General features: G+C 37.6%; 1 protein-coding gene across 9 annotated transcripts in view; it reads left to right on the forward strand.

Moving 5' to 3' along the window:
- Positions 1 to 15,689, forward strand: part of LOC127449133 (neural cell adhesion molecule L1-like protein) — a 143,375-nt gene that overhangs the window by 74,338 nt on the left and 53,348 nt on the right. For 7 of the 9 annotated variants that reach the window (XM_051712333.1, XM_051712331.1, XM_051712335.1 and 4 more), the window contains 5 exons: positions 7,606 to 7,794; positions 11,144 to 11,161; positions 12,784 to 12,892; positions 14,040 to 14,230; positions 14,789 to 14,911. In XM_051712333.1, the coding sequence (XP_051568293.1) occupies positions 7,695 to 7,794; positions 11,144 to 11,161; positions 12,784 to 12,892; positions 14,040 to 14,230; positions 14,789 to 14,911 (541 nt within the window). In that variant the 5' untranslated portion in view covers positions 7,606 to 7,694. The remainder of the gene's footprint in view (positions 1 to 7,605; positions 7,795 to 11,143; positions 11,162 to 12,783; positions 12,893 to 14,039; positions 14,231 to 14,788; positions 14,912 to 15,689) is intronic. The other 2 variants (XM_051712334.1, XM_051712336.1) reach the window with 1 other exon arrangement.

Here is a 15,689-nt window from a genome sequence, read left to right on the forward strand (position 1 = left end):
TGCCCTAAAACAACTATCCTTTTAGTCCGACATCAGCAAACCCTCTTATTTGTTTGGCCCCTCCCCCTCCAACTGTCTTTTAGAGACAAGTTTTTACAATCCAATCAATTCCTGATGGATAAAATCAAGACCTGCCCTATATTTTTTTCCTATTTAAAATCCTGTCATTTGGAAATTTCTCACATTATGGAAGTAGAATGGGCTGTGCTCACTGTTTCATTGTGTTCAAACACTGATCACGCTAAATATAAAAATAAAGTGACTAAATGGATGACACACTCTAATTAGAGTATGCACAAATTGAGGTAAAGTTGCTAATTGCTTTTTTAGTGCTAGTAGTCTCAGCCATGCCTTAAATGTGCTGAACAGATTAAATCAGAATTGAGGTTTTATCCAAAGGTTTGAGAGAGATATACAGCTATCAAGACTCCTCAACCAGCAGAATATTTTAATCCAGCTTGACAAGACAGAGATGGATCTAATCCCATTAGCAGTCTGCACAGTACACAAACAGTTTTCCTGCTAAAAGGTATATAAATGCTGAGCGTGTGCTGAATGGAAGAAATTTGTGTAATTTGAAAGTTTGGGGTGTTATTGCCAATTTAATGGTATTGAAAGCATCTGAAGTATACAGTAAATACTTTGTACTGGCAGCTGCCTTCAACCCTTTTCCTTCCCATAGAAACAAAATAAATAAAAATAAAATAAAGATCGAAATAAAAATAAATAAATAAAAATAATCACAAATGAGATCTCACTAATGTCTCAATTGTTTATCCTAGCCATCAATGAGATTCAGTGGAGAGAGAATATAGATGTTGGCTAAAGTCTCATGCTTCTCAGATGTTTCTTCGGCGAAAAAGACCACAGCAAGCATGTGTCTCCTATAGAGTTTCATAAGAGATCTCAATGACTCAACCTGTGCTCTGATTTGCCAAGACACCAAAGTATGCAATCAATAGTCAGAAATCTTAATATGAACTCAAACATATCTCATTCAATTGCTTAAAGAGCCAATGATCTGAGCTATGCCATCCACGTTAATTTTATAGCTCTATTCTCTTACTGTACATCAGCAATTGTCTCATTTGTGTCTATTTTAATTTATCGTAAGGAATTTTAGGAGAAACATCTGAACCAAAGTTGATAACTCCATTAAACTCATGAACTATGAAAGAGCTACCTCTGGGTATCATCTGGGTTGCCAGACTGTTTTTATAGCACATGTAAGCATTGGAAGCATTACTGTTGATTATCTATTAAAATGCAGCCAGTAATAATCAGACAAAGAGCACAGAGCCGTGCTCTGTCGGTGATGTATCCTAGCGTGTGGAGAATGGATGAGATTGGTTTCCTCAGGGATGGTCTCTTGATTGCCTCTTTATTCATACTCCACAGTTGGTAGAACAGCCAAGCGGTCACACCATGCCTACCTTCCACTGCCAGACTGCTTCCTTTTTCTTCATGTCCTGATTTACGCTCATCCACTATGCTAAATGAGCCTTCATGGTGGGTGAGGTGAGTGTGAGAGAGAAAGGACGCCATCAGTCAATAGGGTAGAAAAGCTTGCTCTTGATACTCTTGCCCCATTTTCTGCCTTCTCCTCCTCTTCTGGCTCTAGCGCCAGACTGCTTTGCTCAGGCAGTGCCAGAACTAGCACAGGTCAGAGTTCACACTGGCCTTCCCACGCTGGGCAGCTTTAATATCTTGCCAATATCATCAAACTCAAATGTGAAGGATTAACAACAGGCAGCAGTTGTTAGTTAAGTCCCAGTTTGGTGTTTAAAGGATCTGCTTAGGCTGACTTTATGGGGATAAGCTGTGTTAATTTGAATATTGTGGATTGAAATGGTCCAAGGAGTTGCCCTTGTTCGCTACGTTGACTTGCTGTTGTTCTCTTCATGATTCTGGAAGGAAAACTTCAGAATCAGCAGTTATATGGTACAGCTCATCTGGTACAGCATGGTGCCAGCAATATCAAGGTCATAGGTTAAATTCCCAAAGAAACACATCACAAATTACATACCTCTGCACTATTCTATGCCATGTTGTAGTGTAGTGTAAGTAGTGTTCACAATAAAATGAAATGAAAAAAAAAAAAGAATACTACATGTACCAGGATGATGTTCCGTGATTCACCTGAAATAACATAGAGTGGAATGTTGGACACTTTACCCACTCAGCAGTCGCGGCTTGCCCTACATAGACCTGGCCACGATGCTAGCCTGACAAAACAACTGTAATAAATGGTGAAGGTGGCAACCAGCAGCACTTCTGTAGTTTTTTTTTTATATACATAAGTGCTGGACTGAGTTTGGCTAACATGCTAAGCTAGCGGCAACACATCACATGCATTTGAAACATCTCTTCTGTTAGCTGGAAAATGACAAATGCTTCTGTGGAGTAAAAAACTGTTAGTGTTCCATTTGAGGTGCTACTACACTTTGTACAGATGGCCGAATTCATAGTGCATATTGTAGTGCGTCATTTGGGACACTCACACAAAGCACTGTGAGATGCTTTGGAGAAAAGCATCTGCTAAATTTCAATGGACTCTTATGAATTTGCACTTATGTTTTTGGCAGACAATTTCCAAACAACTAAACTTAACAAGAGTCGATGAAGTTTGATCTGACCAATGCAGAGCTGCTTTTAAAAGCCAAGTGTATTGCAAATGAAATGCTCTTGATTCACAGGCCTTAAAGCAATCTGGCTTGAATATTCCAATAAAGACTCTTTTGTGAAAAGGGCCTCAAAAGGCTTTTCACAGCAGTGTGATATATGTGTATATGATGATGCTAGTTCCCTGTGGTCCAGCCCCACAAACTGGCAAGCTATGTCCTTCTAAACTCTGGATGACAAAGGGAAGTACTTAATTAAACCCAATGGCAGGTGCTCAAGAAGTGAGATGTAATAAATATGATGGCCTTAAGTTGATAAGAGATGAACTAGCCAGCACAAAGAGTAAAACCAGGACACATTGTGTTGGATCAGGATGGTAAAAACCTGCCCCCAGAAACACATCAAACTGTCCAACAAAACACAATACAATTATCCTAGAAATTTACCTTTTGATTCTAATCTGGCTACTAATGCTCACCACCATCTGTGGAAAAGAGAGCAGTCTCAGGGCAAGCAGTAGTGCCTCAGGCATTGTCTATGAGTCCAAGTGAAGTGTCAAAGTCCGAGAGGGGAACCATGGTGTAACCACAAGCTTTTCATTATGATAATAAAGGGGAGCAGAAACCCATCCTCTCTGTGACTGCTCCAGTGACATCGCAGAGGTCATCTCAGGGGTCACCATAACAGCACTGAATCACAAAAGCTTCCCGGCAGAGTTAATACCATTATGGCAAAATACAGGCATGTGGAGTTCAAGCCCAATGGAAAACAAAAGCTCCTACTGAGAAATGAAGGGAATCGACTCATTCACACACTGGTCAATTATTCAGTTACTTCTCTGCTTACTAGTGTTTGACCTCTGCATTTCCTATTGGATTTGTTAAGCAGAGGAAAAGCTTAAGGGGAGGATGGGCTTCAAGGGTCTGGGTGAACAAAACAGTGAGTAAAGCAGCTGGTTGTGTTAAAATGAAGGGGCAGTGAAGTGTGGTTATCTCTCGTGACTTGCCCCAACAGTTGAAAGAAAGAGTCTAAAACACACAGCCTACCTTGCACCATCCAAATCTGTCTTTTGACTGTAATTATAGACCTGAATAAATGGCCTCATATGGTTTTAAAGAATAAAAAGTTTTTTTTTTTTATTTTGGAAATGTGTTCTTCACGAAGGGATGGAAATGACTGATAAAGTTTTATTTTGTGAGCTTTGCGTCTTCCTCTTTCTTTGCCAGCACTACTCCCTGATACTCTTTTGTTCACTCAGTAAATCCTGATCTATTTTGTTGTGTGTTTAACTAATTAAAGTCAAGCAGGAAGTGACCTAATGAGCTGAGATCCAGCCTACATGAGAACAGTTATTGTGCAGATGCTTGTGAGACTGTAGGACAGTAGATCCATTGAGATCAAATTTCCTGTGTAAGTAATTAGTCATTCAGCAAATGATTTTATCCAAAGTGACATCCAGTATACTTACTACAGGGACAATCCCCCCCGGAACAGCCTGGGGCTAAGTGCCTTTAAGGACTCAATGGTGATGGTTATGCCTAGTCCCAGACGCTATGACAGTTTTGAAAACAGCTTGAAATCTAGACGTCATTTCGTCAAGTGTGAGAACTGTCCCAACGAGTGAGAGACCGTTAAGAGCCAAAACCAATTAAATATAGAGAGCGCAAGATGAGAGAAAGGTAATAATAATACAAATTTATTTTATTTTTTTAAATAAACACTGAGAAAATTAAATAATATTTTCAGCTGTTTTTTTTTTTTTTTTTTTTGTAAAAATGGGCGCAAGTCGTTCTTTCATGTTTGTTGAAAAAGGAGAGAAAGGTATTTGATAACAGCAGACAAAAATATTTAGAAAAGAAAAGAAAACATCACCCACATCTCCCTACTTGCTGTTTTTAATTATTTTTAATTATATATAATTGTTTTTTTCCTTTGCAAATGGTGCCAGAAAGCACAAAAACGGGCGCGAGCCATTTTTTCATGTTCTTTGACATGTTATCAAGAATAAACTGCACAAGTTTGTGAATGGATTTCGTTATCTCAATTTTAAGATGCATTGTGGGTGATCCATTTGTACAATTGGGAAATGTAAAAAAGCGAATGCATGAACATGCACAATGGGGACACAAATATGAGCAGCATGTACATTAGAAGCTCAGTTACAGGTACTGTACTAAAATAACACAGAAGTCTGCTCTAAACATCATGTTTGCAAATAATTAAGAGAAACTGTGAGCCGGTTTTTAGTGCTTTCTTTCTTGTCTTTTACTTTTTTGCGTTTAATTATCATTCCATAATACACAGACGTAATGATTGATGTATGTCCTCATGAAATCAGAGATTTGTCCTCAAAATCTGAACACAAGTGGTCAAAAGAGACAACCACGTATAACGATGATGTGTTTTGCTTGTACACTTATAATCGGATCACCCAAAACACATCGTAATACCAGTGTACACACGGCCTCAGTCGGGGACAAATGGTCATGTGGTTGAGACACTACAGTTCTATATGCGCACCAGCATTACGAAAAACAAGACTGTGAGTCGTAGAGTGCCGACGGTAAGTCGTGTAGTGTAAAATTGACTTTAAAGGATCGCTCCTTGCGGGGTTTAAACCAGCAACCATCCAGTTGACAGCCCTGAGTTTTAACTGCTGCACCAACTCTTCAAAACTATTATCTGTAAATTTGGAGTATTTGGAAGTGGCTCAGTGCTGCCTTTTCTTGTGAGTGTAAAGACCTTCAAGACAAAATGTAGTTATACTGTAGTTATTGCAGACTTGCAGGCACCAACTGCAACTATAAGTGCAAATACAAGGCTGATGCCATGAAAAGTACCATGAAAAGTGACCTCCATTATAGATACTTTGTTCAACTGTAGCCCTTTACAACCAGTGCTGTAATGAATCTAAAATGAAAATGAATTTGTCTCCAACCAGATGTCTTACTGGCGCCAGATACCAAAAGGTTAAAGCAACTACTGATCTCTTACCACACTTGACATCATCCAGAGACATAAAAAGGCATAAAACATGACAATTAACTTAAAGTTCATCCACAATAGCTTGACAAATCTTCATATTTCTAGCGGAATATTTAGGAACATCTGCAGTCTTTGTGATATACCAACCTTTTGGTTTTGTGCCCTCATCTGTATCCAGCTAATCAAAATCTGTCACCATTATAGTGCCATGAATTCATAATTCTGAATAATTTCTGCAACATCTGCTTCACATTACCATAACTGCAGGAGGGCCCCTTATGAGTCATTGACAAATAAGGTTGTCTGAGGAGTTAAAAAAAAAAAAAGAAATCTTTATATAAAAAAAAAAAACCTAGTTTAAATTAAAACACTTGTGTCAAGTTCTTAGAAATGTAATATTTGTGTTCAATCTGGTCTCATACACTTTTGAAAAAACCTTTACAGCATTTTCCACAAAAAAAAAAAAAAAAAAAAAAGTAACATTTTATGTGATAGTCATGTGGTCTAACCATAGAGTAAAAGGTAATGTAATACTTTCTTTGCACCTTAAATACATGAGAGGGTAAACAACTTAATCTTTATTTAAAAAAAAAAAAGTTTTTTTTTGTTTTTTTTTTTTTTAAATGTCATGCTGTCTTGAGGGTCTCAATGTGTCCACTCTGTTTTATGGTTTTATGGTCAACATAAACAACAAATACATGTTGGTTACACCACATGATTGTGTGGACAAAAGAGTTTTTAAAATTGAATCATATTTTAAAACAATTGTTTCACTGCTATTTAAAAAAAAAAAAAAAAAAAAAAATAATAATAATAAAAGATTATTCTGCAGTAGTCATGCTAATATTTATTATTTAAAGAATTTCAACTTTTAATGAGACTTTTTTCTGGATACCACATGACATATTTTACTTTAAGCCCCAGAAAAAAAAAAAATCAGTATGACTTTGAATTCAAAAATTAAAAATATGCTCAAGAGGTGCATTCAAGTAAATGTTTAGTGTGAATTGCATTTTTATGTATTTTTTGTTTAATAGATCTGGAAAACAAAATTAGCGTCTCGTCACTGACCCTTAAACATGGCCATAATATACACTTGTTACCCTCTGTTATTGTATTTTATGATTAATTTTGTGAATAAAATCCATGTTATGATCAAGAAAGAAACAGACACACACGCATTTGTTTCTACTCCAATAACCGAACTATAAGGGAAGTTTGGGCTGTTTATATGAAGGATGCTTAAACAGTGGTGCAAAAAGTTGTTCTACACACAAAAGCATTTTATGGGCGAAACCCTGAAAATTGTTTGAATTAAAAACATCTTCAGTGGGGTAAGTTTCTTGTGAACACTAAGAAGGACAAGTCAACCCATGGTCGCTAAACTAACATACGACATACCTCTTTGACGGTGTTTTCAGAAAACTGGCGAAGGGTTGGTGGCTAATTTATACAAATTATTCCTTGTGCTCCATGCGGTGGAAAGTCCAATGGATGTTAATGCTTTATTAAAGAAATGTACAAACAAAACTTTGAAACCAACCAAAGGTCAATCAGATATTTGGCAGTGTTAGAGTGATAACCGGCCCCGGTTATGAAGGGGAAGAGGGAAAAAAATGTGACTGCCACACTCCAACAAACAATTTAAAGAAATGCAACAAATTTAAAGAAATGGGACTCTGTGATCGAGAGCTTTAATATGGAGATTTCTCACAGATGCATTTCAAGTAAATACAACTTGGGATAGACGTAACAGATGGTAGTTACTCAAAAGCAGGTCGTTATTATTATTATTATTATTATTATAATATGCAAGTATGATATGATTTTATTTAAAAAAAATTTATGTGTGTTGTTGTGGGCCAAACATAAGTATATGGTTGCTCGAAAGTTGTCTGTGTGTTGTTTACTCATATGATTGTGTGCGGCACTGATTTATCATTGGCAGCTGTCGTGTATGTGGCGGTGGCAGTAAGATCTTTGTTGGGTTTTTTGCAGGTGCCGAGACCTCTGCCTGTGTTGGAGTGAGATGCACTGACTCCTGGCAACCTGCAGTATTTCTGTAATCCTCCACTCAACTCCAAGCCATGCGGTTGTTATGGAAAATGGGAGTGACCCTCCTTTTGGGCACCTACCTTAATATTAGTTGCAAGTATCAAACATATGCCCTGGACATTCCACTAGATGGTAAGTTGAATAAATGACTTCCTGTGCTATGTTGTATTACTGTAGTATTCTTCTTGTTGCATGTCTTGTAAATGCCTTAGCTTTATCCCTCTATGCTAAGGATGTGCATATGTACATATTTTAGTTGGGGAGATGTCTAATGTAAATGACTAATCATTCTTAAAGGGATAGATCACCCAAAATGAAAATTCCTTGTCCACTACAGTCCAGTCATAAACATTTATTTTGTGGCATTCACATAGGATACATTCTTACATTTAAAAACAGCTGAACAGAATGGATCAGAATGCATTTGAGTCAAGACCCATTTTTTTAAAGAACTGTTTTTAACTTTGCACACTGCCTTAAAAATGCAATGCTCAAAGCACGCGGTGTGATGCAATGGCCAAAGAAATGCTCTGCAGTTATTAAAATCGTTAACTTTTTTTTCTCACAAAACTATCACAGCCCTCACATTGCTCATAGCAGGCCATTTGAAGTTTGACAGTTATTGGCTTAAAATTGAATTTAAGGCAGTGTATTTGTTACATAAGCAGTTGTAGCGGTGGTGCTTTTATGGGAATGAATTTTGGAGAGGCAACTTTTCAGAGACAGTGAGCACGTTTACATGCACACCAATATCAGCCTATTCAAAAAAGTTTACTATGCAAGAAAACCGCGATTACATGAGACTTGAAATCATTGGGTTAATCTCTGCTTTTTAAATCACTTTAAACACTTTGGATAGGCCGGTAAGAACGCTGTAAATGTGTTCATTTGTAGAGTGAAATCAAGGGAAATCCATTTCGGTTTATGCTTAAGACTGTAAACAGTTATCTTATAAATTTTTTATGAAAGATGTTTAAGCCGTTTTATATGATCATACATGTTGCCGGCTTAAGGCCTGTTCACACCAAATCCGTGACGATTTTGCGAGACAGACCTCTGACGGAAGGTCTGTTCTCACCGAGTCCGTAAAAAATGAAACTGAAAACTATTTCACTCGTGTTGCAGTCTCCTGACCGCACCTTCAGCTGTTAGAGATTAATATAATGAATGCTGTTAAGCATTTATTTACCTAATTTGCTATAACTGTTTCATAATGTTCTTTGCATGGTGTTGATGCATTTTGAGGAGTATACTGTATAATCTGTGTTTTTTATGCGAGCGAGATGAGTAAAGAGCGCTGTTGGATATTTATTTGCATTTGTATTTTGCTACGAGTATATTACAAATGGACACCTGAAGCCAAATTCTCTTTTTATAATGCCTGGATTAATGCCTGGATAATATAACACAAGGTTCAGTGATATAAATACATGTGGAATAATGTACATTAAGAATAACAGGTATATTATAAAATATGATGCATAATAAAAGAATATAAAAGAATACGTCTTAATTAAAATTATTGCAGTACTTTGTTATATTACACTTACAATAAAAATAGCAGTGTGGTTCTACAATTCGTTTGTCTACAGTAAAATATAGCTTGTAAAGAGTCTTTTTCAGGGATTTTCTACGAGCTCAGTGCAGACGTATTGCTGAACCTCGCTGTTATTTTTAATGCCATGAGAATATAACAGGCACAGTGATATACATATTAAATAATGTACATTATACTCCTGAGACCCCCATGTGACTGCTGTGTGCATTTTCCATTTCCCTATTTGATTTGTAACTAGTAGCACCTAATAAACAAGCAAAGATTTTATTTTTATTTTTTCTAAAAATGTATGTCCACATATGTGGACAGCGGGACGAAGTTGTAAAATTTTAAGTAATTTCAAGCTATAGAAAGTAAAAAAAAATTTCACAAAATAGTTTATTATGTGTCCAGGTTTGTTGGTTATTCATGTTTTTGAGACTTTATAGACATTACAGCTGATTTTCTATAAAGCTGAATAAATAATTCTGATTAAAAGTAATGGCCAGCATCATCAAATCACTGCCAACCATGTTAAAATAATATTTAGCATTATGAAATGAATCTGTGCTCCCTAATTAGTGAATGACTTAACCGCCAGTGTGCTGTCTGTCTTCACTGGTCTCAGAACAGTTTGAAATGCACCTTATGTTCATCCTAACTCTGTATACAGCCTCTGAAAGCAACATTTTACAGCTTTTGGATATGTTCATTGATTCTCAATGTGATTGTTTATGTTTCTCCGAAAGACAAACTTGGCTGAGATTGGCACCATGTTGTTTTGTCACACGACTCGGTGCGCTGAATGTTTACCCTTTAATGACAGCCTAGAGCCTCCTGAATTGAGATCAATTGGTTAAAAAAAAAAAAGAAAAGGCATAGCCTATAGCGAATTCAAAACGTAATGTCCACGCATGTGGATGTGGGGTCTCACGAGGTTTAGACAAAAAAACATAAGCAGACTTTCAAAAACAGAATGGGTTTATGTTTGCAGTACAAAGGTTTCATGAGCAGCAATTCATACTTTCATATTTATTTTTTATTATATAATTTTCAGGGGTGTGTATCAGCTGCACGTGTGCCGGTGTTTGCCAGTTGATTAGCGCCACCAACACACTGGATTGAGCAGCTGCAGTGACTGACAAAAAGCTCTTATTTCATTGGTCAGTCAGTAAAAAAATCGGAACACTTTTTGTAAAAAAAAACTTTCGGATTGTCGGTGGACAATTTGTCGGACCCGATGTGCATAATGCCATAGGAATGCATTGTTACCATACAAAAGCTCATTCGGAACAAACATTTATACCGAAAAAAAAAGGTCTTAAGATCGTGCATGTAAACACGCTTGGTTCACCACCTGGGAAAAAAATAAAAATATTAATGCCACAACAAAAATTTGAAAAAACGAGTAGTCAGTTGGTGTACTTCCAGTTGATCACCCTAACCCATCCATAATCTATTTACTGATAATGTTCTCAGGGCTGTTCTCAATTGTTTGCCAAGTGGACAATTTGGCCTTTTTTCCATGCTCTCAGGAAGAACAGTGAGCACTCTGTTCTTACAACCATCTGTTTGAAACTGGGTATTTGTATGCAGGTTCACTCATGCTGAAAACAGGTAGCATTTATTGCTAGGGCTATGTATTTCACCGTTTCCATGGCAACCAGAAAAAAGTATGTTTTGTTGCTGTTAAATTATTCACAATATGTCTTTAGGGCCTGAAAGATATCATGTGGGAATGAAATGCTTTACTTAATTTATTATGTTCTACTTTTTTGTTATAATATTAATCAATTGTGTAGCTGGGTTTAATTGTGTTGACAATTAATTATTTGTTGCATTCCAGTCATATCTATTTTAAGCTTTCTGTTTTGATCAGACGGTTTTAACAAATCCCTGTACATTTGTTTCTCTGTGTTTCCCTGCTGCGGGTGGATTTGTTAGTTTTAGCACGCATGAACAGTAAGTTAATAAAGCCAAGCCATGCATAGAAGTAGTAACTTTTCATCCACCCATATAGAGTGTTTAGTCACATGATCATTGATACAGAGCTCATTATCATCCATTAACAATCAATTTCTTATGGAAATCTTGCTCATATGCAGCTCAGATGTGCTCTTTTGTTTGGAATAGTTACCAGTGATACTGGTTCTGCTTTGGTGGCAGAATGAATTGTAAAGGTGATATTGTGGAGGCTGATTTTGGTCTTATATTTTAGACCAATTTATGTTTTTTTATTTTTTATTTTATTTTTTATGTACTTGCAAAAGGAGATAAGAAATTAATCAGCATTACAATCTACATAATTATCATTATGTACAACAAAGTATTTTGGCAGTACCATGGTCAGGTGGTAATAACATGGTACATTGATGGTACTACCATCCATTTTTGGACATGTTCCATGTCAGTGCCATGTATTTGGGTGTGGTATTCTTTAAAATAACTTAGAGTACCATGTAAAAACCACAGTACATGCATTTCAGGTATAAATCAAAGAACACAGTGGCATGGTGGTTATCATCTCACAGCAAGAAGGTGTTGGGTTCAAGTCCTGGCTCAACTGGGCCTTTCTGTGTGGAGTTTGCATGTTTCCTTTGGATGCTGTGAATTAGAGACTCTAAAATTGCCCTGTAGGTGTGAGTGAGAGTTCCCCAGCCACTGGGGGTTGTGTCAGGAAGGGCATCCAGTGTAAAACCTGCGCCAAGTCAAATACAAGGGTCATGGAAGGTGTGCTGTGGTGACCCCTAACAGGAGCAGCTGAAAGAAGAAAGTATATATCAAAAAACCATGATATTAACATCTGATACCATCACTTTACCATGGTACCACCACAGTACTTTTTGTAAGGAATGCCACGGTACTGAATGATTACCGTATTTATGTACCATTGCATTTAATGATACTCCAAGGTAATTCAAAGAATAGCATGGCACTTACATGGTACATGTACAAAAACCATGGTATTTCCACAAAAGCATAAAAAATAAATAAATAATATGTTGATACTTTTTTTACTAGCTAAAAAAAAAAAAAAATCATTGACATGGAAAAAATAAAATACTGGTTTGAGGTTAATAGACTAGAATCAGTCAGATCAAAGATTGTTTTGGCACAGTGGATGACTTCCAACAACAGAGCCAACAAACCACTTATGTTAATTTGCAACCCATCCCATCACTCCATTATGCATTTGCTCATGCATATCCAAATTTACACTCAAGCTGTATTAGACATTAGTTTTGTGTTCTAAACAACAAACAAACTCTCATTGACATTATTTGACCAGGTCATTTGCCACTGCCTGATAACACCTTACCGATAACATAGTCTTTGGGCAACAGCCGAATCAATGATTCAATATATAATTATGTTCACCAACAAATATTTTGTTTACCTTTAGTCTTGTATGCATTGATCAAAACAGTTGAACTTATTGTGGAAAATCGTTACAATTGAACCAAAGCCTAAGGTGCAACAAAGCATCTCACATCACCATTTGCTGCATTCAACCTGCATGTTGTAAACCATCAATTCCTCAACAGTCTGCTGAGTGCTTCCTGTGCGGTTGTTTCTTTATCTAGTGGAGCAGCTGCCCACAATTACAGAGCACTCTCCTGCCTCTCTGATCGCCTTCCCTTTCGAAGAGAGCTTCCCTGTGAAGTGTGAGGCCACAGGAAACCCTATTCCAGAGTGAGCAGTACACACACAGACATATACACACACACAGTTAAAGATAGAGACTTCCTGGTGAAAAGACCAGCATAGATGGTAGCATGTGTTGTGTATTGGATGCTGATTCCCAGTAAGGGATGCTGGTGTGCTGGTGTCACCACCAGATTTTTATCTGGCTTAAGGTAACAGTTTATCCAGAAAAGAAAATGTTGTCACCGCTTACTTACTCTCATGCTGTTCCAAACTTGTCTTTCTTTCTTGGAACTCAAAAGTAGTAGATAGTTTTAGGAGGTAGTATGTTAGTCTCAGTCACCATTCACTTTCATTGCACTTTTTTCCATGCAGTAAAAGTGAATGGTACACTGAATGGCCATGACGCTTCTGGCCAGCATTAAACCAGCATTAAAGAGTCCATATTATCATCATTTACGGGTTCATAATTTTTTTGGGGGGTCTACTAGAATAGATTTACATGCTTTAATGCATTATTTTTCTCATAATGTACATTGCTGCAGCACCTCTTTTCACCCTCTGTCTGAAACGCTCTGTTTTAGCTCCTGTCTCTTTAAAGCCCCCCTTTCTAAATAGCCCAGTCTGCTCTGATTGGTCAGCTGGCACAGTCTGTTGTGATTGATCAACCGCTTAGAGCATGTCGGAAATGTAACGGCCCTTACCATAACCGATGTGGCCCTTAGACGGGCATTATGAAAATGTATTACATAGTGACATAGCTAAGTCACGGGAGTAATGGCTGGATTGCAAACCAGGTGTTTCAGGCAGTTCAGAGAGTAACTTTGTCGACTTTGTGCTTTTTAACTTTGCAGAACTTTTACAGGCACAAACAGCTATATTACACACGAAAGGAAAGGTAAAATCCCAAAAAGCATAGTAGGTCCTCTTTAACCAGAATAAACCAGCCTGGACGAGCATGAAAATTATTTTTAGCATGCTAGCTAGATCATTAACAGCTCACAATATATGCAGAAACACCCCACTGGCATATCAAAGCACATTTCAAAGGAGTATTTGATGTCATTTTAAGCCTGAAATGTGAAAACTTGATCATGAAAATCACTTTTGCATCCACATTCTGTTTTCCTCACATTTCAAAGGATGAATTGAATATGTTATGGCAACTAAGCACCGATTTTCTCTCTTTTCTCAGATTCAGGTGGACAAAGAACGGGCAAGACTTTGATCCCTATCAGGATCCCAGATTGATAACATTAGATGAGTCTGGAACATTCGTCATTCCAAATAATGGGAATCTCACAGAATTCCAGGGAAATTACCGCTGCTTTGCGACTAACAAGTTAGGAACAGCCATGTCAGAGGAGATCGAATTTATTGTTCCCAGTATGTGTAACTTTGTGCTGTATTCTCCATAACGATTCTTTCCAAGTGATTTAGAGACTGCTATCCAATGAAACGACCGCTCTGGTCTTTAGTGAGATATTTATTTTACTTGCCTGCCACAAAGTCAGGGGAGCCCTGGAGCTTTTCTTTCCCTTTCATCTCAGAGACTGCATGGAGCATGAGGACAGGGCCAGTGAAAAATTAGTTTTTTCCTCTCCCTCCATCATTTTTCGACGTAACATTTCTCATTGTGCTCTGAAATACACCACATCAATCTTCAAAGATGAAGCGATGGCAACGAGGCATCCATTACCAAACAAATCCCCTTTTTCAACCACTCATTCAACTGTCATATACTGTACAGTATGACAGCAGTAGCAAAGTTATGCATTATTGGCAACTTTTTTCTTAATTTGGGAGTGTAGCTCAAATGATCTAGTCTCAGGAATGTTTTGATAAATCTGGCTTTTACTGCCACCTAAAGGTGACTTAATTGCTAAATTGGTATTGGTAACATTGATTCATGCCCTCACTTGTTTTACTTGTTATGCTGTATAGATGTTCCGAAGTTCCCTAAAGAGATCATTGACCCAATTGAGGTTATGGAAGGTCAGTCAGTCATTCTGGAATGCAATCCACCTAAAGGAATCCCTCCGCTGCAAATCTACTGGATGACAATAGGTGAGTTAAAGTTATTTGGGTGGAATTAGTTTCAGACACACCCACAGACTTTCTACCGATTCTAACAAGTCTGGCTACATGTGACTAGGGTTAAATCAAATTAAATAAATGTTAACATTTTGCTACATATTATAAGACTTAAAGGGATAGTTCACCCCAAAATGGAAATTATTTAATCATTTACACCCTCATGTTGCTCCACACAAATTTGATTCCCTATCTGTCACTCACTCGACGTTGTGTCGATGTAGTAACACTAGGGGTCACTCTTGGGAGCCCCAAACACCTCTGCTTTTTTTTAAAAAAGGCCAATGAGAATTGGCGAGTGGAATTTGCATGCCACTCCCCCGGACATACGGGTATAAAAGGAGCTGGTATGCAACCACTCATTCAGATTATCTCTTCGGAGCCGAGCGGTTCTATTAATTGAAACTGAATTAATCCGCAAAGTTCATTTACCTCATCTGCTGGATTCTACGGCGCATTTCAGTGGCTTCTCCCCCTCTGCACCCATGGAGTTTAGAGAACGCCCCTGGGCGCTTCGGCAGAAACAACTACAAGTGTATATTCTAAAAAGAATATATTTTCTTTCTAAAAGAGCGGCACACACGGAACATCTTTTTAAAGATGCCTTTCCGTTTGTGTGTTATTCCTGGTTGCGGTCGTTATCTCTCCGCTTCTGACGGCCACGATCGCTATCTTACATGTCTGGGCGCTGCCCACGTGGAGACATTGTTCGTGGATGGGTCTTGTCCTCATTGCGAGAACATGACCATGG

Source organism: Myxocyprinus asiaticus, chromosome 12 (genome assembly GCF_019703515.2).
Source record: "Myxocyprinus asiaticus isolate MX2 ecotype Aquarium Trade chromosome 12, UBuf_Myxa_2, whole genome shotgun sequence".
Lineage (NCBI taxonomy): Eukaryota > Metazoa > Chordata > Actinopteri > Cypriniformes > Catostomidae > Myxocyprinus > Myxocyprinus asiaticus.